This window comes from Leptidea sinapis, chromosome 7, assembly GCF_905404315.1.
Source record: "Leptidea sinapis chromosome 7, ilLepSina1.1, whole genome shotgun sequence".
In the NCBI taxonomy this organism is placed as follows: Eukaryota; Metazoa; Arthropoda; class Insecta; order Lepidoptera; family Pieridae; genus Leptidea; species Leptidea sinapis.
Window position 1 is genome coordinate 5,186,283 of NC_066271.1, and position 27,708 is coordinate 5,213,990.

The 27,708-nt window shown below is 35.0% G+C and overlaps 1 protein-coding gene across 6 annotated transcripts in view; it reads right to left on the reverse strand.

Moving 5' to 3' along the window:
- The window catches only part of LOC126965382 (disks large 1 tumor suppressor protein), a 73,387-nt gene extending 45,987 nt beyond the window's left edge, over positions 1-27,400 (reverse strand). Inside the window, exons 1-5 of one of the 6 annotated variants that reach the window (XM_050808947.1) lie at positions 27,212-27,400; positions 21,146-21,277; positions 5,038-5,156; positions 3,820-3,924; positions 3,176-3,232 (exon numbers count right to left, since the gene is read on the reverse strand). In XM_050808947.1, coding sequence (XP_050664904.1) covers positions 3,176-3,232; positions 3,820-3,924; positions 5,038-5,156; positions 21,146-21,277; positions 27,212-27,230 — 432 coding nt within the window. In that variant the 5' untranslated portion in view covers positions 27,231-27,400. Of the gene's footprint in view, positions 1-303; positions 519-909; positions 1,459-3,175; positions 3,233-3,819; positions 3,925-5,037; positions 5,157-21,145; positions 21,278-27,211 lie in introns of those variants that run through there. The other 5 variants (XM_050808942.1, XM_050808943.1, XM_050808944.1 and 2 more) reach the window with 5 other exon arrangements.
- Between the last annotated feature and the right edge of the window lie 308 nt (positions 27,401-27,708).

Consider the following 27,708-nt stretch of genomic DNA (forward strand, 5'->3'; position numbering starts at 1 on the left):
GAACAATGATTCATATTAACAGACTGACAAAAAATAGCAGCCCTAATGTCACTCTTTAAATGACATGACTTAGTAGCCCAAACCACATGTATGGAATACACTAATATTTATGAAACTTTAACCAAAAATTCCTTAAAAAGTGATATTTGTGGCTTGGAATGTTTTTCAGGAACTACATTCAATTAATAATCAGAGTTGTTTCGATTAGTATGTCTATCATATTTATATAATGCTTTACTACATAATAAATACCAGTAAATTCAAGAATTTAAGGATCAATTATAAAACCTACAACCTACTCACCGTGTCAAGATTAAATAAGGAGGAAACTTTTCGGAGGAATCCATTATGGGTTTTTTTCTTCCGTCTTTCAGTCATTTTGTTATCAAATACACATAGCTTGCAGGAATCTAATATATTTTGTACTACAGTATGTACACTGCATGCATGGTTAGTTACACACTTTGGACTCTTTTCAGCAACTCATTGGACTCTTTCTGGCATGCACCATTCTCTACCTAGAACCCAATTTCAGCTTGCACCAATTGTTCTCAATAAAAAAAACCTTTCTGTGTCTTGTATCCATAAACTCCCAGGTATTAAGCCGATTATAATGTTAGATCACTAAAATTACACCAGTCCTTATCAAGTACATATTAATTGAGCCGAGCCCCTTTCTGATAGTGATTTTATTAGGATGTAGGCATGTTGGTTAATTGGGTGTTACCGATGCGTTTATATTCATGAGTTATAAGTATAGCATGAATGTCAAAGCGATGACTTTTCGATATAAATTATGTGTTACGTTATTTGTGCAAAGTTGGTATGTTATTTCAATAACATTGAGGTGCTAGCCCGTAATATAGCGATAGTTACTAGCAAATTTTGTCAAAAAAACAGTCATCTCACCAAATGTTTCAAATAGTTCCCAAATTATAAAGAAATTACTGAACGTTTAAAAATAGCTTAGCGTTTACATTAAAATTATGGCCTTACATACTTGTGACGAAAACGTACTAACAGTAACAGCAGGTAGTATGAATGTCAAAATATTTTGTTCGATAACATTTCACTGAATATTCATTTAGGTATGTGCAATATTCCTTTAAATTGTTACTTTTTATTGTAATAAATGACGTCCATTCGACATTGGCACAATTATGAAGCTTTACATCACAAATCCACAGAATGTAAAAACGTTAGTGTACATATCGCTGAAAACTAGAACTGTATTGTAGGTTATAAATAGTACTACAAGACGCGAAACACCAACAATCCGCCATTGCCCATTAGTCATTTACCCAGCAGCAGCACTTTGTATAAATTTTGTTGGGATAGCCGATCGCTATCTACCATTCGGACTTCGTACTACTTGTAAACGCAGTCCGAAGCCGAAGGGCGAAGACGTCACGTCATCAAACTAAAACTAGGTAGGTACCTTCTTCACTCTTCTACCGTTTCGCTAACCGTAAATAAAATTATAGGTAGACAGTAGACAATCGAGTTGTTTATCGATATAACCTTTTGTCAATTTAATGTTTAATCAATAGATGGCGCTGTATGGTACATTGTAGTAATGGGAATCGTAATGAAGTTTTCTATTGTAAATATCAGGGGTTAAAATGTGAAATTGCCGTTTTGTACTGAAAAAAAATTTTGTACTGAAAAAAAATTTTGTCATCCATAACTGCCATCAGGAAAGTAATTTGTGAATCGAATGAAGTTGCCTCACTACGAGTTTCGCCATCATTAATCAAGTTCTACAATAGTCATAATGTAGTCATAATTATTATGCTGTGGAAGCTGTGGTGAACCATAATCTTTTCTTTTAAGCGCTGGTTCAATCACGGTTCAATAACGTAACGCGAGCTGAGCTTCTCTGTGTAGGAAAAGAATATACAATAGGTGTAGGTCAATTAATTTACAGTGCGATTATTTTTATTTTACCGGTTTGACACAAATGGCTCAATATTGCGGGTTTGCTAAGATCAAACCATACCTACCGCTAATTACTTCGTAATTTGATGGAAATCGGCCTCTACCAACATATTATTCAATTCATCATTTTTCTTCCTACGGAGGCCTACGGAAGCGACCAAAAACGAACGGTGTGTTCATTAGCAATACCCCTCCAAAGAATATTGATATCGCGAGCTTTTTCCTTTGTTAAACTCTGGACTTTTTAAAGTCGACTGAAAAATAATTGAATGTCAAACAATCCAATGTACCTGTGATAAAAGGTTCACTTTAAAAAATTGCACAAGGGGGTTTTATTATACGCTTTATATTAGCTTCACCTGTATGTTTGTAACCGACTTCTTTGGGCGCGATTTTGACCCACTTTAAACGGCTAGATTCGTTCAAACTTTGTAGATTTATCGAGGACCGATGACATTATATTAATTTGATAAAATTATTCAATTTTTCAATTTGCAAAATATGATTTTTGTTAATTTATATAATTTTCATCTATAGTCGATAAGGCAGGAATAGATGTTAAAGTACTTAATAGTTTTAAAAATACGCTTTTATAGAAAATTTAACTAAAAAATGAAAAATTAATAATAGTAAAAAAAACTAAAAACACGCTTTTTATAAAATTCAACTAAAAAATAGAAAATAAATTTAAATTGAAAATAGTGTAAAAAAATATATTTTATTGTAAAAAAAAACGTGGGGTGTAGAATATTTATTATTTTGATAATATCTTAAAAAGCTCCCTTATTATTTTCACCTGACCAGTGTATGAATATCGATAACATCGACAATTTTGTCACGCACTAGCCTATATCTAAATTTGTTTTTTTTTTTAGAGTATTAGTACCTAAGTTCACGGTGCCTAAACACATGGTCGGATTTGGTACGGCCGGACTATCGGACGATCCGGTGGGCGCCTTGCACCAACTAGTCCGGCGTCGTAGTCGTTGCGGTCCCGACGGTAATAATATTAATTTTGTGCGATGGGCAATGTAACATTACGGTCCGCTACAGGACCGCGTCCGATGGTTCGACCGTACCAAAACCGACGGTGTATTTAGCCTACATTTTACAGTCGACACCAGGTCCACACATTTGTTTCTGTGATACGTGACAGTCGTCATGCACGGGCACTTACAGTATTTCTATAACCTTATTTATATTTCCATGGTGTACAATAGTTTTTGAAGTAAATTACCTTTTCATCTCCGGTCTCCGATATCGACAGGATAGGCATAGGCGACCCAATTGCAAGCTAAAACAAAAGAACCCATGAAAATGTTTGCGGTAGATAATATCCCTAATACTCTGGAAAATTTTAGATTGGACCGTCCTTGATTTCATGAACATTTAAAAGATTGCCTGTTCAATTTATTTTATACGTTTATTATGTAGGTAAGTATAATATATTCGTTCTTGAAGTTATAATTCTTTAGGCGCGTTATGAAAAAATTATGATGAGAGTGAAATTTTAAGATGCGTGCACATCACTGTAACACAAAAGTAACAGGGTGAAGTTGGTTCCAAAAAATTTCTGACGTTTGCGACATTCGTTATTTTTTTTTGTTTCTTCGTCCATTATTAGGACAGGCAATGGGTTCAAGCACATACCGCCGTATTCGTTATTTAATAATTAATTGTCAAAGCCATCTTTGCAAGATTTTTACAATTTTGTTCTTTCTACAAACGTAGAATAGCACGAGGAATAAATATTTTTTAGGATTTTTGCTTTGTTACACCAAAGAAGTATAACTTCTTGCGTCCATACATAAGTACACACACACTTTTTTATTATTGTCCATTTTTATTTTTCTATGATAAATTAAGTAGCATCCACGTTACCTTTGCAGACTCCGGGGTGTCAATCTTTCGAGCGTCGGATTTTCTATTGTTGTCCTGAAGAAAGGCATTTGATACTGATCGGTAATCATTTTCTTCTTTGGATGACTGAAACAGAGATAACAAAATAAAGAGTGGCTAAATTTCTAGTTAGACCGGAATCAGAATATTAGAAGCGGTTATTTGTTAGTTAGGTACTTGCAGGTACTTGCAGGTACTATTACATACTCTTTGGTCAAGGTCCACATATTAATATAACAAACGTCGGTGAAAGAACGCTAACGAACGAGAAGGCAACTGAAAGATAGGAGACACCTTTGTGCTTTTGTATCTGGACAAGACGTAAATCGTTGCAATAGATAATTTAATACTATATAATTTATACGAGAGGACTATTAAGCTACCCTGGACGTTACACGGAATACTTATATTGAATTATGAACTATACTTAAGAAATTTTAAACTGAAGGCGTGGCCATTATGGCTTCAGAGAATTCTCGTACCATGAATTTAGTGCCACCTACATTCTCTTGTAACACCAGAGGAATCACAGGAGCGTTGCCGGCATTCAAAGAGGGTAAAGCTATTTTCTATCGTAATTGACCTACCAATGAGGGTTTTTCGGCGGTCATGATGCTCAAAGGAATGCAAATAAATAATCATTTGTCTATTTATAAATCTATGAGTGACATTTAAGAATGTCAAAATTATACATGGAATATTTTTTAAGATTAGTTTTATAGGTGAAAAGGGCGCACGAAAACATCAATGTTATTCAATGACGTTCTATGTACGTATAGACATATAATTCGCAGTCTAATAGCGGAACGGCAAAAGTGTGCTTAAAGACAATGTAAGCACATCCTCTTTTTCGTCACGGCTTAAAAAAATACCTAACTGCTGCTCCACTGATGCCACTGTCCAAATCGGGTTCTAAATTCAAAATACGCAGCTTAAACTGAAAAAATATTTTCATTGCTGCCTATTGACCAATATATATTTTAAACAACTGCAGAAATGTATAGATATGTCAGTCAAAGCTTATTATGGTGTCATTTGTGACATGTGCCATATTTCGTATTTGATTTTGTATGACGTGAATTGTCTATGTGTTTAGAACGTCATTCATGTTATTAATTATTTTGCAAAGGTAAAATCTGAGCAAAGTCTAAGAGTGCTCTCTATATCTCAGCCTAAGAGACGGAAATTTAAGCAACTTACAGGTTCTCGGCGGATGTTATCAGCCTCCCACTTGTTGGCAATGCGAATCGTCTCAGCAGTCTTCTGTTGCACAGATTTGCTCTCGTCCAGTAATGTCAATTCATAAAACTCTTGAATATCTAGAATAAAAAAAAATATAAATTAATTTACCTAACAGGATTAATTATTAGACATTTGAGATACCATATCAATAGGTACCAGAATGCACCTGCGAATTATTTTCGCACATTGTTTAAGATCTTATATATAACAGTTTAGTCATTGATATTATAATTTATATGCAAATGTCTTTTTTTATGACAATAAGGGACGAGACGAGCAGGACGTTCAAATTATAGTAATTTATATGCCCTGCTCATAACAACGCAGTGTCGCTTAGGAATCTTGAAAAACCCAAAATCTCTGAGCGGCACTACAATTAGTGTCAAGTCTCATTTGCCCAGTAATTTCACTAGCTACGGCGCCCTTCAGAACGAATCACAATAATATTTACACATCACTGCTTTACGGCAGAAATAGGCGCCGTTGTGGTACCCATAATCTAGCCGGCATCCTGTGCAAAGGAATCGCCTATGATATTATATCATATATTCATTGATATGAAGATTGAGATTCAGTCTCTGATAGCCCGAAAATCTAAAAGACGATATCCATATTGTTAATAATAAAATTTTGCGCGGCCGCCATCTTCTATTTCAAAAATAGCCCCTGACTCTTTCCTTGAAACCCTGAAAATCTTCGAAACGATGTCCCTATTTTAGTAATGATGTTTCTAACTTGTATATTCCGACAATAGTCTTTCCAGTTTTCTTTACGTGCCATTAGTGTCAGCCACTTAAATTAGGTAGTTACGTTAAACGAGGGTTTAATAGTCAAGTTTAACCCAGTTGTGATTGTATACAAAAACCTCTTTAGCATAATACATAACATCGCGTGAGGAGTACGTGGATCGATACTAAGAAAGGGCAGACTGACATGAGGTTGCTGTTTTCTCCATGACTGGCCTAATTTAAGCCAATAATTTGTAGCTTGGTACGTATGAAAAAGTAGTAGCTTTAAGATATTTATTCATATTTTTCCTCTAATATACAATGACGTTTTATTTATATAGACCTTAGATAATTTATACGTCTAGATAGTGTATCTTGCTCTTAGACAACAGATAAAAACAGGCCAGCCGCCAGGAATACTAGTTTAGTGTGCGTGACAATCTACACTCGCGATTTTTATTGCTCAAAATAGAGGTAAGTTCTAGACTAAATTTTTTTCGACGTTTTCACAGCTGTCATAGTCTATCTATGCGTATAATTGATCTAAGATATAGGCAAATCATATCGTATAAAAACATAGTTGAAATATGGAACATGCCACAAATTATACCATTATATGCTATCTATACATTGCCGTATTAACTCTAATTGTTTAAAATAAGCAAGGTCAATAAGCAGCAATGTGAAACATTTATTCAGTTCAGGTTACGTATGTTGAATTTAGAACCCATTATTCGTACAATGATATTTGACACACGACTAATGAGAAAACTGCGCTTACATTATCTGTAAGCACACTTTTGCCGTTCCGCTGTCAGACTGCGAATGATATGTTCTTATATTATGTGTATGGAATTTACATAAAACGAAAATATTCTCCCATGCACATCCAAACTCGGAATAAACTTTCATGTGAGATTTCCAGAAGCCCGCCCGAGTTTTTCGCGCCCGTTCTTCTCAAGTCTGAGGCATACATAAAATATTTGATTATTAATTATAATAAAAAAAATTACAGGGACTTGCGGCCAATTATTTATAGGCAACCTAGCGCTTAAAAATGGCATAATTAATTTCATCAAAAAAACACGTACCTATCTGCAGAATCTAGCGGAATATAATTATGGGTGATTGAATTTCTAGAAATTCCAAAAAAAGTAAGTAACAAAAAAGTATTTATATTTTGATATCAAATTTTGTAAGCATTGTTTAGGCAGAGATTATCAAACTTATTTCTTTTACCGCCCCCTTTGAAAATCAATTGTTTTTCAGCGCCCCCAATTTTTTATACACTCCTAGTACAAGTATTCCTAATATAAATATAAACTAATTAGGGCGTCTCTGCACTCATAATTTTTAAATTCGTATCTGTGATTCTTCAAACAGGCCGTCATACAGAAACGTACATTCAGATCGTATGGTTTACATGGATCCGTAAAATCACAGATTAGCGCAAAAACACCCTTATTCAAAATTTTAATTATAAGTATCTAAATGTCATTACAAAGCAACTATCGCTCCCCTAACCACGCCAATGCCCCCCATTTTTTTCTGGGCCCTTTAACGCCCCTCCCGAGGTACTCTCCCACCTTGTAGGGTTATATTATATTCAGGTGTAAATAAATAAAAATACCAACAAAAGCAGCGACTTTGACACCTGTGTAGTATTATGTATTCTTTGATACAATGAGTTGCAAGTTTTATTATATTATGTAGGTATTAGATGTAAATAAAACGTGCTTAAGAAGAGTCGGCAAGCCCCTAGTCGAGTTGTTACCGAGTGTCTGACGTGATTGCCGATAAGACTCCGATTCATAATCTCATCTGTAGCACTCTTCTCAGAGCGGTCATGGTCACTATATATAGGCTGATTATTATTAGTACAGATACATCCACCAGTGGGAGGCTCCGTTGCACAGGATGACGGCTAGATTATGAGCACCACATCGGCGCCTATTTCTGCAAATAACTGGGCAAATGAGACTTAACATCTGATATCTCAAGGTGACGAGCGCGATTATATTGCCGGTCAGAATTTTTGACATCAGCTGAACGTCCTGCTCGTCTCTTCCCTTATTTTCATTAAAAAAAAGAAACATTTAAATATTTTAAGATTCCGGACCCAAATCGTATTACCCTTTGGACCCATCTAATCTAAATCTCAATATTCGGATCTGCAGTGACTTCCGGGTTAACCAAAGCTTGCCTTAATCTTTTAACAGATTTTGTGATTTTTTTAACGCTTGATTTAAAAGTTGGGTACTACTAGGACCTAGGTTAGTCTAAATACCTATCAAATCAGATAAGGCATTTAAACACGAAACGGTTTCATATCGATCAAAAGCTAAGATATTATATACTATACATATTATTCAATTATTATTTAATTGCGCTACAGGTCCCGGGTTCGGTTCCAAGTAGGTCCCAAACATTTGTATCTATGTTTATATTTATACATTTATATATATAGTATGTTTGTCTTACAAGCAAAAATATGAGAAAACTGGAAGTATGCCAAAACACCATGCAGAGAAGCCTATTGGACATAAAATTAAAGGACAGAGAAAGACTAACGGACATAAGAGAAAAAACAAAGGTGATCCCCATACCAAAAACTGTGAAAAAACTTAAGTGGAAATGGACGGGTCATATGATCAGAAGCCCAAACAAGTAGTCACAGAAACTCACCCATTGATACCCAAGAGATGCTAAAAGAAAGAGAGGCAGACAGATACTAAGGTGGGAAGATGACATAAAGAAGGTTGCTGGACCAGTTTGAAGTAGAGAAACGCGGGAGAGAGAGCACTGGAAGGTCCTAGATCCGCCTTAGGTTAGATTAGATCTTGCGCTAGATATATTGTTAAAAAATAGAGGAAATAAAAAGATAAGCATGTTACTACATAACTAATATCTAGAAATAAAGGCTATATTTATCTTTACCTTTATCTATGTTTGTTTCCGAATACCTAATGGATGTTTATATGTATGTTGAAGTAAGTATATCGTTTTAAATATATCTTTGTCTTGCACGTATAGTACAGGCTATGTCTAGCTGAAGTCAAATTAAATAAATAAAAAGTTTTGAATAATATCTCATGGAATATCCAATTTTGAGCTCTTGGACAATCAATATCGATTTTATAATACCCTACGAGGCAGCTATTACACGATACCTCTACTTTGTGAAAGGATTTTCCGCTTGAGTGCCTGTTCAATTCCTTAATACATATTACTGTTTACAAATTAATTAATTCTTAGATAATTTATTTATTTTTTTTATTTTTTATTTTATTTCTTAGGGACAGCAAACAGTTCACACAATACATTTTACAATTTCAAATTAAAGTAGATATTAAATTAATTTTAGTGAGAACCCACACCGTTATCCACAGGTTAATTTTATAGTTACTGGTATCTTACATGATGAATAACAAAGTTTAACATTAATTAAAGAAATATTTACAAACATAAAGAGGAAAGAAATATAAAATTAGATGTCTTAAAACTAAGTTATTTACAAAATTTACTTTATATTTAAACAAAAGAGTTACCTAATGCGATTTTATATGTATAAAAAAAACTATATATATATATATTAATCCAGTTCACTTAAAATATCATTAACTTGCTTTTTAAATTTTGGTTTTACTTGCTTTTTAAATTTTGGTTTTATATACGTGTATATAGACTATGACCGCTTTGAAAACGTGGATAAAAAATTGAGTTTAGAACTAAACACTATTTTGAGTAATTCACGCACACTAACACAAAGTGTCATACAAATCATGAGTGTAAGACGTAGCTTGTCACGCACACTAAACTAATATTCCTGGCCTGTTTTTATCGGTTGTCTAACAGGAAGAGACTCTATCTAGACGTGAAAATTTTCTAAGAACTAGTTATACCTCATTGTTACTCCTGACTTTGTCTGTTACCGGGTTGCTGGAAGGAGAATCAAGAGCACGCAATTATAATGTGATATATTCCCCATAGAATTAAGAGAGATTTCATTTATTCATATACGAGTAGGTCAAGGAATGAACCTATGAATCTTAAAAGTTTTATTTCTTTTACAACCACTCCGGAAAAATTGAGCTTTAATGAGAAGAAGTTGCAAGAAACTGACTGACAGTCTTTTAAATCAATATTTACACCTTCACCGTTTAACAAATTATTTTGCCGCCGCGATGGCAAGCGTCCTGATGGAATGAACCTGGTGGCTTTGGCACGGGGAAGGGTGCTGGTGCGGGACGCGACTTGCATCGACATTCTGGCTCCTTCTCATGCCCAAGTTACGTCAGTTGGTGCTGGGGCTGCTGCTTCGACTGCCGAAGACAGCAACGTCGAAAATATGTCGGTGTCAGTGATTCTTACATCTTAGTCTTACATTGTGCGGTTTGGTGTCAAACACTTGGCCCGTGGGGCCGAGAAGCGCGGAGAATGTACAAATAGCACTGCTGGAAGCCCAAGCGCAGCTATTTCGGTCAACGGATCAGCCTAGCTATCCAACGTGGAAATGCTGCCAGTATTCTTGGTACACTTCCCCGTAATGATAGTCCTAATTTAATGTTACCATAGTACGTGGGTAACACTGAAAATGTTTAGAACTGGCCAGTTATAAACATTGCTAATAAAAACCTTTTTTGAATTTAAATTTTAGCACTCTGGTAACCTAATATTGCATTCATTTGTCATTTGTTTTTGTGAATTGGCGGCAAATCTTAAACTCTTGTTACACGTGAAAATGAACGTAACGCGAGAAAATTTTCGGTCAATGATTTATTATTACTTTCGTTGTGGGCTTACTCAACAACAAAGCTATGATAGGCTGCGATTAGCATTTCTTAATAAGCATATTGAGCCACTATTTACAACTGATTTAACGAGTTTAAGCGTGGACGTAGCAATTTCCCGAAAACCCGAAACCAAAATTGGCCAACTAAGGTAAAGAAAGGAAGAAGTCAAGGAAAAAAGATGATTGCCTCATTCTTTGGTCAGAAAGGTCATTTCGTGACAGTTGTGCTAGAAGATGGAAGAAGAGTTACTGCAGACTGGTACGTCAATCGCTGTTTGCCTGTTGTCTTGGAAAAAATTCGACAGCATTGCCCTCGAAGCAGGATCCTCCTTCACCCCGACAATGCTTCAGCGCACTCCGCAGAACGGACCGTTGAATATTTGACTATGGCTGTCGAGATAATGAGTCATCCGCCGTACAGTCCTGACCTGGCGCCCTGCGACTTTTATTTATTCCCATTAAATAAAGAAAAAATTCGAGTTATTCGCTTTACGAGCCCTGAAGATGCGGTGAAAGCGTACGAAAATGCCATAGAAGAGACCCCTAATGATGAATGCGGGCCCACTGCTTTTCTCAGTGGTTCCATCGAATGCAACGATGTGTAGAGAAGAACGGAGATTACTTCGAAAAACAATAAAAGTATTGGCAACTTTCTACATTAATCCGTTTTTCATTTTCTAAACATTTTCGGTGTTACTAGGTAAATATAATTATAAGTTGTGTTTTTTGAATAAATTTAAATACTTTTAAATTAAAATATATGTAAAAAGTGGTGCTACAAAAATACTCAAACGTGAAATCCTCAAGGCCTACTATTAACTTAAGTTAATAAATAAAACCACAACGCCTTGGGATGAAAAATATTATTGCGTGCTGGGTTCCCAGAATGCTTACTGATGCATAAAAAGACATTCGACTGAATATTTCTCGAGCTTCTTTGGAACCCTTCATCTAGAACATTTATTAACTCGATTTATAACCATAGATGAAACGTGGCTTCACCAATATGACCCAGAAACGAAATTATAGTCTACCAGTCTAAATCTCTGACGCCTAAGAAATTTAAAGCGAGTCGTTAAAATTCCAGAATCTGACTGCGAAATTCTTGAGCTTCCTCAAAATACACTGTATCTAGCCTGAGGTGATTTCTATTTTCTAAGTTGCTGGATTATTTCAAAGGACAGAGGTCCGAAGATGTCGAAGCCGTAGTTGCCGTAGTACCTACAGGACTTTTATTAGTGCAAGTTGAAGAGTTTTTTTATGAAGGTAATTTTAAGTAAATGAAATTAGTCCAAATGTATTATTTTGCTAAAAGCGACTATATGGAATAATAAAAATTTGAATTTAATAAAAGTTACCATAACAGTTACTGATGATGGGCCTGATGAGAATGCTCATGGTCACTCAGAGAGCAATGGATGGGGTTATGCTCGGAGTTGCCCTGCGAGATCGAATCAGAAATGAGGAGAGAACCAAAGTCACTGATATAGCCCAAATGATTGCAAAACGGAAGTGGCAGTGCACAGGGTACATGGTTGGATGGACTGACAGGTCATTGGGGCAGTAATGTTCTCGAATGGCGACCACGTACCGGAAGACGCAGTGTTGGTAGGCCACTTAACAAGATGGACCGAAGATCTGGTTAAGATCACCGGAATAACTTCAGGACATTTGGATATCCTGTTGTCAGACTGTGATCGAGTTGGGACCCGATTACTGTAATCCACCACACTGGGCCAATGAGTCATCTATCGTCTTCTCATTGAGGTGGGCTATTGTCCTCTGTCCCCGGCGTCGACTAAGGACAGCCCATGAACTCCAGATAAGGCGCGAGGTGTGTGAGTCGGAGCATTATCCCAGGACCCCACCATATCCGGGGAGACGGGTCGACAACCCTTTCTGACCGATGAACACAACAACCTCAATATAGTGGTAGAATTAAAGCGGCTCTACCACCACCACCGCTCTACTGTGTAGAAACGGACGTTGGATAAGGGTAGCGCAATACCGATCATTGTGGAGATCTTTTGGGGAGGCCTTTGTCCAGCAGTGCACGTCTTAAGGCTGATATGATGATGATGATGATGAAAAGTTGCCGGCAACATACGCATTATTGTTTACTTGCACTTTTTATTCAACGCCTGGCATGTTGAACACAAGTTGAACTAACCTAACCTCATTGCCAGTGCACGTCAATGAGTGCGGTGGAGGCAAAATCGGTGTAGACAGGTATAATTCAGTGAACAATTATAATCCACTGCCTTTTCTAGCCGTCAAAAGTTTCCATATGACCAAGAACCCGCAAAACATTGCCTATTGGTGCGGTGAGGGTACAAAAGAAGACACGGGTTCTAACAGCTTGCAAATAGCAAAAAAAAAATATCTTGGGTTTATATTATTACTTTATATTGCTACTCGTATCTTATACTGTAAGATATTTTAGTAAAAACATAGCATTATACGGCTTCTAAATATAATAAAATTAGTCTTGCGATGTCTTGCATTGTTGAGTTAGCACAAATTGCATAGGAATGTCATAGAAACTTTCTCAACCATTTCAAGTTAGTAGTTGTGAGTAAATTTTAATAGGTACTACTACAATTTAGCAGAGGTAAGTAAATGCTTAACTTTTCCATGTATTCCATGTTGCTGTATATTTTCGAAGTGATCTTTGCGCGCATGGGGGTATAAAGGCATAAAGGCATTTATTTTCTCAAAATTGATTCCTTAAGAGTTCTTTTTGATGTCATTTCTAATATACTAGATACTACTACCGCTTCGGAAATAAATGGCGCTCTGAGACAGAAGAAGCGGCGCAAGAAACTCTCCCAGCAATCTTTTTTTGCGCTCTTTTCAATAAAAATATACAATATTGTACAGTAATTCTATCGCTATAAAATAATCATAATCTAATCCCGGGCTTCCGATCACTTAGATGTTCAGCTGTGGAGTAATAGGATTTACGACAGATCCATTTTTTTTATAAAACATTTAAATTTATTTATAGATAATGCCTGATCAGTGGCTGGGACTTTGCTATAAAAGTGTATACATTTACCCTTAAAGCTATTACGTATCTTATGAAGCCTACTAGAATTAGTTACAATATAAGGTATACTTTTTACGAATGAAACCCAATATCATCAAAATGACATAAAAATGTAAGACGAAACATTAAAAATAATCTTTTCTAGATGTTCTTGTGTGGATGGTGGCAGGGTCGAAAAATTATCGTACGTCAATAATTTTTTTTATTATCTAAAGTCGTCAACACTGCGGTCTTTCTCAATTAATAAGAGCGTTCAATATAATTTATAAAAAACTTAGATACGACTGTGTATTTTTTTTTGTATAAGTATCTATCTAAACATTTTTTATAGTATACTGTTCCTCATCTTAGAATATTGTGGATAATTATATTGTAAGCCGTGCACTTATGGATTGAACTTTTCTTGGAAATTTCAGTGAGAAAAATGATAATAATCACTGACCTGTATAAATACCACTGGACAGGTTGTTCCATATGTTTGACAGCAATTTTTTTGTGCCTATTTGAAGCGCCACTCGCGAGCGTGCAGAGAACTAATTTTGACGTATAATACAAATGGCTGCGAAGGAACGTACAATACTCTGAAGTATTTTTGAAATTTGCATTAATTTCGTTCGTTTTCCGTGTTTTTTATACTTCAAGAATCAACTAAATAAAGTACACAATTTTTCTTTGTAAATCGATGTTTGCTGAGATTGTCATCACTAGTTTTCGTACGGCAGACTCTCGCTACATGGCCAAAAGCGCCAAAATGGCGACTATCAAACATGCACAAGAGCACTATGACAGCCGCCAGTCCAGTGGTATATAGTAGAGGACAGTGAAAATAATGCATTATAAAATTTAATTGGATGCGTTTGTGATCTAATATAAATTTGAGCTTTATTAACTTCAACTCTTCCATGCTGTCAAACTCGTCCATGCCCTCAATATCATAAAAGGTACATAACAACCTATCAATATGTAGATTCCAGAATATTATCTAGTGTAAAACCCAACGGCCTGTAAATCCAAACGGTATCGATCTAGGTCAAACTATGCCGACATAGTGCATGTGATTTAGGGTTGTCAATCGTACCCTGAACTCTGTTTTTAAAATATATAAATAAAACCTTTATTTTGCCAGAAAACATGTAACAATGGGTGTAAATTTAATTTTAAGGTATCAATCGGCCATTTTTGGCTTGCAAAATTATTATTAAGTATTAGGTAATTCAATTTTTAATTCATTTCATTCATTACAAAATCCTACTTATTATTATAATTGATTTAACATTAATAAACTCTGTATTTTAAGCACTCTGTTCTATTTATAATTAGATCTGATATGTATTATTAAACATTTAGTAATTATTACAACGGGTACTCACGATATATATTTTATTTATTTGAAGGCGATATTTCGATACAATTGTATGAGTGCATCAAGGCGGAACTGCGGAGGCGGCAAGATACTTTTGACACATTGACACTTGACACTAATAGTACATCAATCTATACACGTGGCGTACCCGTGATAATCTTTATACATATAAGCGATTTCTACCTATTCTACCTACTCATCAGGAACTATAAGTTGTAGAGACTTGAAATTTGGTAGGAATATTCCTTTCATCCACAAGCGTTTTTTTTTATAACTGAATAACGTCTTACGAATCCGCTAGTAATTACTATATGTACTCTATTTCAGGTATGTGTACTCTTTAATATACAACACTATGAGAGTACGCTGAAATACTGTTTTTACATAACATACTCACTAAATAAATTAAATGCTTTCTATTTTCTGCACTAAATAACATTTAAATATATGATAAGTACTCTTTTTTATTAATCCGTACTCTTAGATTAAATGCTTAATCTAAGAGTCTCGGCTGCGCTCCAACTAGATACCGTACTACCTAACAACAATAGCTTTTTTATCACGGCAACTTTGTATTGTAGTGTGTATTGGCAATTTGTAAAAATGCTTGTGTGCGTGAAATCTTGACAATCAATGGCATCTTTCAAATTTTGTAAATTATGTACGCTCCGTGTTATTTTACATTGAAATTAATAAAATACAAAATACTTACTGATGATAAATGTGATCCCAGTGCCTTTCTTATTTCATGTAGCATAATTTTAACAAAGTTTACTACGCAACCCTGCATTTTAGTTGTAATTATTAGCAAAGTTTAACAGAACATGTGGCACCTCAAAGTCACTGATTGGCTCAAGTACGCCCACTTGGGCGTAGTATTAGTTGCTGCACTTTGCGACTACGCCTGCGGTATCTTGTTGGCGCGCAGCGGAGACCACTCCTTAATCTAAGCCCGTACTCTTTATTTCACTTGGAATCAGAAATAATTAACTTCTTCCAGGAAAAGTGGCAGCCCTAATACGATATGCATATCGACGTAGTTACTCCATTTTAACATAGTATTCGTTATAATACTTATGCTCATTTTTCTGTGAGTTCTTGTTGTAGTGTATAATGTACGTTACACATAACTTAATGCATTTAACCCATTTTCCCGCTTGGTCGAGTAGGTTGGGTCATGAAGCGTATACATGAGAGTAAATTGACTACTTTTAGAGCTATTATAATCATAATTTCGGCCGGAAGATGTCCACTGTTGGACAAATAGTAGGAGAGCTGGCAATAATTTTTGGGAAGGTACTTGAGATAGGCTGAAAACTTGTTCCATACTTCCCCTTTTATACCCCAACTCGGAGCAGCAGACCTGGCTGGTGAGTAGCGGGGCTAAATGGACTTTAATTGAAAATGAAATTTAGAAAATTTCCATTGCCATTTTTTATATGTTGTAGTTTTATGTTTAAAGAATAAAACAAAAAATAAGCCAGACGATTAAGATGAGGCTTTAACATTGTCAGACGCTTGCAAACATCTCAATAAAAAATGTATTTGAGGCAACTTGAAATTTCAATAGGGTATTATTTACAACTAAAAAATAAGATCCTCGAAAAGACAGATCTTTTTGGTGGGAGTTCCTACCAGGCGATGTAATAAATTATGTATAAATTATGCCAGTGAGCTGTAGCGCTATAAAAATGTTTTTTTTTAAACTTTAGGGGTTCATTTAGCCCCGGTACTCACCAGCCAGGTCTGCAGCTCCGAATTGGGGTACAATAGGAGAGGTATAGAACATGTTTTCTGCTTTCCTCAAATACCTAACCAAAAATTGGTGCCAGCTCCCGGACCAAAAGGCCTCCCCAATAGATCTCCACGACGATTGGTTGTTCTGCGCTGCCCTATCCCTTTTAGGCCTTGTCCAGAAAGGGCGAATTCGCCGCGAATCTCTCGCGCGTAATACGCGCGTACGTTGCGTTCAGAAGGAGCGTACTAACGCGCGAGCATTTGGGAACGGAGCCAGTCGAAAACATGGAGTTGAACGAAGCGGTCTCGTTGTGGTTAGCTTACCGTCGCTGGAAGAGACAGAAACGAAGGGAAAATAGAATGTATTTAGTACATCCAATTCTTAATGATAGAATGACACATAGTATGTTTGAAACTTTGTATCCGAAATTAAGACAATATGAGAAGAAATTTTTTAACTACTTTCGTATGTCCGTGAAATCATTTGATGAAAATATTAACACTAATTCTTCCCAAGACCTACGTTTTAAAAACCTATTGGCTTAATCAGGTGATTCCAGATCCCATATCGCCGGTCTTTTTTCTATTTCGTCTATAAACAATTCCGTGTCATAATTTTGGCGCTTCATTTCCCTCGATACGTGCACTCGCTCTAGAGTTCGCGCGTTAACTGGACGCAACAAGGCGTCCCTAATATCTCGACTCGCGCGTAATACGCGCGAATCAAGCGCGAGTCGAGAGTCTGGCGTAGTGCACGCGATTTACGCGCGTAATTTGGAATTCGCGCAATGCTTGTGGACGCGATGTATTGATGTCTAGTACATCGACAACGCGCGTATGAATTCGCGTGATACGATTCGCGACGAATTCCCCCCTTCTTTGACAAGGTCTTACATTCATACCATTACGACACCGCTCTATACGTCGTATTTAAAATAAGAATACGTGAATATACAGGAGAAGATTATAAATATCGTAGATAATTTATACGCCTAGATATAGCCTCTTGCTGCTAGGCAACTCATGATATCAGTCCAGGTTTATTACTTTAGCGTGCATGACAACTACGTCGTACACTCGCGATACGTTAGTCATTTTCTCTTAGTGTAAGTGCATTGCTGAAAATAGAGGCTAACAGTTGACCACTATTTTTTCGACTCACTTTCGCTCACAACTGTTACAGTCAATCTCGGTGAATAAATTATCTAAGTTATATTATATACTGGCATATAGAGATTCTAGATCAGTATTAGTCCAAATATTTAGCAATCTAGTTAATTGAATTCGTCTTGCAGGGTATCACAATGAATGGACTATATCTGTATGTATTTTGACAAGCAATTAGGGTGGGTTACACCTACAAACTTTAGCAAAAACTCCTGTAGCAAATCCCTGTATTTATTATTATGGCTGGTTGCATCATATTAGCTGTTACAGTTAAGATTTAAGTCAAATTTAACCTTAATAGTATTATAATATACACTGTGGAATGTGTTGCACCATCGTAATTCTTGGTAGCTATAGTTAAAGTTAAAAAATATCACGTCAATATGAATATTTATCTGAAACTTTTGATAGGTCGCTATTTAGCTATTTAACATTAACAATAGCTTTATCCGGCGAATATTGGATGGTTACGGTTAACATTTAAAATTATGACGTCAGCTGAAAATTGCCAACGTTGCAACATATTTTTTGCTTAAACGGTACTTTAACATGTCTGCTATTGCTGAAGTTACTTGGTGGAACCCAGCCTTAGTTTTAGAGTAATTCAGCTTGCAAACAAAACAGTCAAGATAAACATAACTGAAATAATACGCGGAAATAAACACGAATAGAATATTGAATTCAAAATGGCTGTCTATAGCAGGGATAGATACGTTCTAAATATATCACGGACAACAATAGCAGTCTCGTGGTCAACCGAAAACAGACGCGATTCTCAAGAGCATCGATGACGTAGCACGCGCCACGCATGTTGGTCAGTCGTGTGATCGCACTTTGTATTAATATCCACATAGGTAAAAGTAATAACAATATGTACAAATCAAATCAAATCATCTTTATTTGCAGGAATTTTATTCCAATAAGGCACGAGACGAGCAGGACGTTCAACTGATGGTAATTGATCCTCCCTACCCGTTACAATGAAGTGCCGCTCAGGATTATTGAAAATCCCAAAAACTCGGAGCGGCACTACGATTGCGTCACCTTGAGACATATGATGTTAAGTCTCATTTCCCCAGTAATTTCACTAGCTACGGCGCCCTTCAGACCGAAACACAGTAATGCTTGCACATTACTACTTGTGTGGTACCCATACCACAACGGCGCCTATTATAATCTAGCTGGCATCCTGTGCAAAGGAGCCTCCTACTGGTATAAGTAATATGGATAATAAATGGTGTTGTTTGCTTATAATTAACAGGTGCTCTTATCCTAACCCATAAGGTATGTAAACTTATAATCTTTCTTCGGTCCACGATATACCGAGCATTCTTCTCCAGCACCACATCTCAAGAGCATTGATCTTTTTCTTCTCACTTTCTCGTAGGGTCCATGTCTCAGCAGCGTAGAGGAATATGGGGAATATGAGAGCCCTTACAAGTCGTATTTTTTTTACTATATTAATAATACTGATATTCAAACTCAGTCAACGTTTTAAATTCAATTAAGTTTTGCTACAATTATATACTATACTAAATAAAAAAAAACTAAAAAACACGCTTTATATAGAAAAGTGAACTAAAAAATTGAAAATTTATTTTGAAATTTAATATTGAACATCAATTCCTGTCTTATAGACGATAGATGAAAGTTATATAAATTAACAAAAATCTTATTTAGCAAATTGAAAAATGGAATAATTTTACCAAATTAATGTACTGTCACCGGTCCTCGATAAATCTACGAAGTTTGAACGAAATCTGGCCGTTTAAGGTGGTTCAAATTCGCGCCCAAATGAGTGTGTTACAAAGAAACATACATACATGTGCAGCTGATAAAAAGCGTGTAATAGTTATTTATGCAACTGTTGTGTAATAAGGGGTATTAAAACACGAATGTGGATTTATCACACGAGGCGAAGCCGAGTGTGATAATAGTATCACATGAGTGTTTTAATACCTAATTATCAACAGTTGCATACAAGACTTTATCTACACCCAGAATATGATCCTCTAAAAGATTCTGAAACAGTTAGCTTACTGCTAACATTAAAACACCCAGTCCTAGTAGTAACCTAATATCATCCGTTACTGATTATATACAAATAAACTAAGTATTAATGAAATAATTATTTATTTTAGTAGTAATTTACATTTTGTATAGTGCAATAATTAAAATTCACTAATTGAATAAAGAAGAAAAACGTTTAAAATGAATCGCTATTTTTTTTTAAACAAAACAATAAAAATATGGAAGAAAAATGGCAGGGATTCGAATAACCTACTTTTTTTTACGGCGCCCGACGTTCTGGTAGTGTGTAACGCGCGTAAACGAAAATGTTCTTTTTTTGAAATTCATACAGATACCACGCATCGAGCAATAAGAATGTGGCTGTCTGTTTAAACTCTTTGAGCATGAAGGGATTGAAAAAAAAAATAGGAGTGTTGTTATGAAATTCAGTACAACATTACAACACTCGTTTGGATGATGTAATGGTTATTACGACATTGGGTGTTTTAATGTTGGTAATAAGCTAACTGTTTCAGAATCTTTAATAGAGGATTTAAAGCATGGGTGTAGATAAAAAGGTATTATACTTTTTCCATGTGTGTGTGGATTGATGCATCTACAGCTGTACTCAATAACTCTTGTGTTTCTACTTAGTAATTTACATTTAGTACTTTTTTATTTACTCGTGTAAGGCATATTGAGTATTTGATGTTGTGGCATTTTTAATTACATCACTTTACACGTTATATTGTAATTAAAACAATTTGTTAAACGGTGAAGCTGTAAGTAAATGTTGATTTAAAAAGAGTGGCTCATGTAATCTCATACTAAATGTATGGGAGTGTTAAATATCAAAATTTTGAACACTACTCGTTTGATTTAAAAAAAAATTATTGAAGTCGTTTTTAACCGACTTCAATAATTACCACAACGGTGCCTATTTCTCCCGTGAAGTAGTTGAAACATTACTGTGTTCCGGTCTGAAGAGCGCCGTAAATGAGACTTAACATCTTATGTCTTAAGGTGACGAGCGCAATTGTAGTGCCGCTCAGAAATTTTGGGTTTTTCAAGAATCCTGAGCGGCACTGCATTGTAATGGGTAGGGCGTATCAATTACCATCAGCGGAACGACCTGCTCGACTCTTCCCTTATTTATATAAAAAAATAAAATAAATCGAGTCTTTAATTTTATAAAATAGACAATAATTTTATTTCCTTACCTAACAGAGCCTGGAACAGTCGAGATTTGAAAATTCTAATTACTCTCTCGATTGCTAGTCGAAGCTGCCGATCTTGAGGTTTCACAAGCTTGCTGTGGTAGTCCTCAAGCAGTTCCAATGCTCGATGGGCTTCTGTCAACAACCAAAATATTTGAAAGATGCTGTGCTGAATCACTTAAGGCCGTTCCCAATATACTATCTACATATAGTGCTCTTAATAGTGATTTTTATTATTATAACACTAGAAAAAGAAAGAAAGGGATTGCTTGTAACTAATTCTAGTAGGCTTCATAAGATACATAATAGCTTTAAGGGTAAATGTATACACTTCTGTAATAAAGTCCCAGCCACTGTTCAGGCGTTATCTATAAATAAATTTAAATGTTTTATAAAAAAAATGGCTCTGTCGAAAATCCTATTACTCCACTGCTGAATATCTAAATGATCGGACAGCCTGGGTCTAGATTGTGATTATTGTAAGGCGATAGAAATGACTGTACAATATTGTATATTTTTATTGAAAAGAGCGCAAAAAAAGAATGCTGGGAGAGTTTCTTGAATTGTAATATCCATACAAACTTCTATCGCTGGTAAGCTATACGTCCTCCCATTGACAGACAGCGGGTACGGATAAAGTAAAGTATGTGAGGGTAACGGGTACGGTAAAGTATGTATGGGTACGGATAAGGTGAGTTACCGTCGATAAGTTTATTGAGACAGAAAAGACAACGATAGTTACGATTTATATCTCAAGTAGGCCACAACCGGAGATAGGCTGAATATTGGGAATGGCCGTTAGTCGAGTATTTTTCGATTAAGAAATGAGATGAGAGTGGAAATAAATTACAAAGCATACTTTGTAATAAATAAAGTGTAATTTTTGAAATTCAAATATCTTCTAATATATAAAATTCTCGTGTCATGGTGTTAAACATTGAACTCCTCCGAAACGGCTTGACCGATTCTGATGACATTTTGAGTGCATATTGGGTAGGTCTGAGAATCGGATAACATCTATTTTTCATCCCCCTAAATGTTAAGGGTGGTCCACACGAAATTTATATTTTTTATTTTTTTGATATTTTTTTTTAAATTTGTTTGATTATGAGTCAGCATTCAAAAATATATATAACTTCAAATTTTCACCCATCTACGATTAACAGTTACTTTTGTATTTTTATGCGATTTAATATCGGCGATACGTTTGCTGGGTCAGCTAGTTTTTATATAAAATTGGATATAAAATCACCCTTTGAAAGTCAGAAACTACCATCCATTCAAAAATGAATGCCTAAGACATGAGAAGAACGGACGCAAGAAACTTAAAGTGCTTTGTTTATTTTTAATAAAATTTAAATAGCCTGACGGCGATCGCTCCATTCCCAATTAGTGGTATCAATAAGAAGGTCATTTATGTTATAGTCACATTTACCACACAAACGTTTTTTAACAATTCTTTTGAATAACGTAATACATTTGTTATGATCAATGGTCCTATTGTAAAAGCATATACGTCGCCCCAAAAAAGACTTACCAACTCGACTTAGCCGAGTAGTAGGCAATCTTTAGGAAACATAAAAATTGCATTGATTTAGCTAGAAGTCCCGGGTTCGAATCCCGGTAGGTGCAAGCATTTATATGATGAATATGGATGTTTGTTTCCGAGTCATGGGTGTTTAAATGTATTTATGTATGTTTATATGAATTTATGTATGTTTAAGTAAGTATATTGTATTAAATATATCATTGTCTTGTAACCCATAACAGAGGCTATATATGCTTAACTTGGGGCAAGATAATTTGTGTAAAAAGTGTGTCAATATTATTATTATTATTATAACGAGATTAGGTTCCCTATATTAATATCAATATTGTATATTTTTATCAAAAAGAGCGAGAAAATGCGATGCTGGGAGATTTTCTTGCGCCGCTTTTTCTCTCTCAGAGCGTCATTTGTTTCCGAAGCGGTACTAGTATATTAATCTAATCTAGTATATAAATGACATCATAATAAATTCTATAGAAATCAATTTTGATAAAATAAATGCCTTTCAAGCCTTTATAAATAATAAATAGAATAGGTACAGTGCATTTGTGTTATTTTAAAATTGCAAGCTACGCTTATTGTAGATATTCAATACAGTCAGCAAAAGTTACACCTCAAAGCCTTCGTTAATTGGCCTTACATAAAATGCAATTCAAGACCTTCAAGCTATTATACAAACGCGCTTGTTTACCTTGCATCAATATTCGAACATTCGTGAATTTTAAACTACAGATAAAAAATGAATCTACAACTTTTTATTTGAGTTCGCTTCTTACCAACCGGTACAGAAACGAAAAGTAGGTACAGAGGATGGTAAGTAAATTTACTGCACAAATTTCAACACGAAGCAAAAATCCTTAAAATTATTTATTCCTCGTGCTAATCTACATAAAGAAAGAACAATATTGTAAAAATCTTGCAACGATGGCTTTGACATTTAATTATTTAATAACGAATACGGCTGTACGGGTTTGAACCGTTTGCCTATCCTTAAAATAGACGAACAAACCAAAAAAAAAAAATAACGAATGTCGAAAACGTCAGAAAATTTTAGGAACCAACTTCACCCTGTTACTTATGTGTGACAGTGATGGGCGCGCATCTTAAAAGTTCACTCTCATCATTTTTTCACAACGCGCCTATAATAGTATAACTTCAAAAAAAAGTGTATTCAAAGATAATGAGTTATTTATTTATCATAATTTATTAGTTAAAAATGGAACCAAATGGATTTTATAATATGTAGTACTTAAATAAGGTATATCGTCGTATGTGTGTAAATAGCTTTAACATTAAGGCGCTGGGAATCGTGGAATGATCATCTTTGAGGGCCTAATGTTCTATGAGATAAAAAAATATATGTTAGGTATTTATATGTAATCTCCAAACCAAACGCTAAAAACTTTGTAAAACGTAAAATACCATGTAAATTGTAGTAGAAATTATTGAAGTAAAGCTGTCTAACTTTAAATTTGCTTCTGCTTCTACTGGTGATATTTTTATCGCTCTAACAATAGAAAGTAGCTATTTTATTTCTCTAAATATCGAACGTTTTAAAAGTTAAAAAAAACAGTCATTGAGTTTTTTTAGGGTTCGCACCGACTTAACACCTACCAATAGGTAGAACATGTCAATAATAGTATCTTATTAATATTAAAGGTTTGCATAAGAGGTGTATTAAATTATTAGTTATTTTATACTTTTCAGTTATTGAATTCGTTTTTTTAAACTAGGTTTTTTTCTATATAAATCATTGCATGATTAGTTCGTGTAATGCAGGTGTTAGTTTATGATACTATAAAAAAATTATGGATTTTTTTATCATTTTAATGTGATAATATGTTAATTGTCTATCTACATGTAAAAGCCGTTTACACAAATACGATATTAATCCTTATCATTTTAACTGTATTTATATTATAAAATCATTCATTTAATTTGGCTTTGACTACTAACATTATTCCCGAAAACTTAGGAACATCATATTTTCTATTAATAAAACAGCGTCTGTCTGGTCAGAAATCATAGTTCTATCTATGATACGAGTGCAAATTTCGGGAATCAAGGAAGTGTCACAACATTACTATTTAAAAATGTATTTATTGCTTTTCGAAGTATTCTCCGCGAAATTTGACACATTTATCCATGTGATGGAACCAATCATTGAAGCAACCATTCCATTCGGAAGTTGGGGTCTCCAAAATGGCCGTTTTGTAGGCGTCCTCAGCTTCTTCAGGTGATGAAAATCTCTGACCACGCAATTTATTCTTTATTTTAGGGCAAGTATAGAAATCATTAGGGCTTAGGTCGGGGCTGTACGGCGGATGGTCTAATAATTCTATGTTTTGTTGCTCTAAAAACTCTTTTGTTTGTTTGCGGTGTGAGAACTCGCATTATCGTGATGGAGGATGATGCGGCAGTTGCAGTTCTCTTTACGGAGTTCAGAAACGACCTGTGGCCAACAAATGCTAGCATACCATTCTGCATTAACCGTTCTTTGTCCCTCAAGAGGAATAGTCGCAACATGGCCGGTTTTGGAGACAAACGTGGCCACCATTTTTTTTTTCCGTGAACGAACAATTTTTGTTGGCTTTAACTCATATTCGAACACCCAAACTCGTGACTGGTTTTTTGTTTCGGGTTCGAACGTGTATATCCAGGATTCGTCTGCTGATACGATGTTGTATACAGTATTTGAGGATCCTGCGTGGAATCTTTCGAGAGTTCTGACGCACCAAGTAACGCGAGCCGCTTTTTGCTCTTCACAGAGTAAATGCGGTATCCATCGGGAAAACAATTTTTTACACCTAATTGTTCATGCAAGATTATTTGTATTTGACTCATATCAATGTCTAAAGTTGCCTGAATTTCGCAGTATGTCACATGTCGATCTTCCTCAATCAGCTTACGCACAGCATCAACGTTTTCTTTGGTGACTGCAGTTTTTGGACGACCTTGACGGGGATCATCACTGAGCTTGACACGTCCACGTTAAAATTCAGCAAACCAGCGATAAATTGTGGTTTTGGATGGGGCTTCATCATCAAATGCAGAAAACATCCGGTCAACACACTGTTTTTGTGTTAAACCACTTCGAAAGTCATAATAAATCATCGTTCTAGAATTTTCTCGAGTCAATTCCATTTTCTCAACGACCAAACAAGTTTGACAAGATCTTGTGACAAGAGCGAGAATCTTTTTTTAAATGAATAAATTGTACTTATTCGATTTTTAAAACCAAGGAGTTTTCAATTAAAAAGATTTTAATATGACAGGAACAGTGGAAATATTCCATTCCTGATACTTTTAGTGCAGCCTATGTATTATAGTATTAAAAAGAGGAGTTCGATCACATAATACTTTTTCTGGTCAATAGAATATTAACCCAAAAATGGGGTACATATAAGTTTTGCAAATAGGTATTTGAATAGGTACCTACGTAGCCAACATCGCTATTGAATAGTTTGTTTCAAATATATCTCAGTAAATGGAGGCTAAGCTTTGTTTGACCTACTACCACACGAGTGAAATGTACTAGTAGGTACCTTAGGTAAATAGGCACTCCACTAAAAACGTAAAAACTAAATGTTATTAAAAAAATATAAATCTTTTGTATTAATATCTTGGGAGGTCGTGATAGTTTGTCGAAAACTTACAAAGTAATTTTAAGTGATTACTTATTCATAAAAAATAACCAACAATAACTTTCTCACTATTATTGAAACGGCTAAAGTAACTATTTCATTCATTTTTAATTATAAGAATTATTTCTGATAACCACCTAATCATCCAGCCACCTAGAGTAGGTTACTACTCAAAAAGGCGCGAATTTACGAAAAGTATTAACCTAAGGTCCTTTTATTCACAGGGTCTGAATATCTACACTAGAAGAATAGAGGCCTACATCAAAATATCGTAATATCTCTGCAATAAAATAATAATATTACTTGTTATGGTACAAATGCTACATACTTTTAGATTTATATACAAATTACATAATAACAAGATAGAACACAAATCTACACACAGTTTTGTTTTGATTTTTATATTGCGTAATTGTATGAAGTACCAACCTACATTATAATTAACTCTACACTCTAAAGACAATATTCATTCTTTTTAATGAGCTTTAACGTTTGATAATTATTTAAAACTAGAATTATACCTACATGTTACATAATTTAAGATTTCAAGGTTTTGTAACGTAGTTAAGTAGGTACTCTCCAGAAAATTATTTTTATAACTCTATATTATAATATAATATATGTTTTAATAACTTTTTTTTAATTATTATTGGTATCTAGTACTTATAGAAAGAGAACTACTAATTTATTTTGTTTCAATATACAATCAATAAGTGTAATACAATATTAAACTGCTTAATTGGAACAAAGACTGGAGAAATAGGATATTGTCGAGTATTTATACAAATATTTACAATTCAACTATGAAATAATTCATTACTATTTATTTTAAACTTAAAAAAAGGCATAGCATGTTTGACACAAAAATAAAATTACCTTGCTTCCGAACTGGCATCACGGTACCGCCCCCTAACGTAATTTCACAACACTAGTAAAATATTATAACAAATTGAAAGCGTCTCACGACAATAATGAAGCCACAATGGTTAAATTCACGATTTCAGCGACGGCGGAATACATTTTAGTCAGCTCACGATGTGGTCCCATAACAAAAACATTTAAAAAATATCTAATCGCTGCCAATAAACATATGCGGTAACGATTTCGATACGAGTGCTGACTGCCACTGCACTAGTTGGGATTGGTCGATTTTCATCGTGACGTCATAGGGTGGAAGCATAGACAACGTTCACCCCAACGGTAGGGGAGAAAACGCAGGGGTGGCGACCGGCGGGTTTCTACAACCGTGTCGTATAGTGCCAAATGTCATGCTACTACTCTGTATATCGTCGATGGCATGTCTGGGTACGATATATCAAAACTTAATAATAGATATATTGATATTTCCTTACCATTTGGTATGTTTTTACATA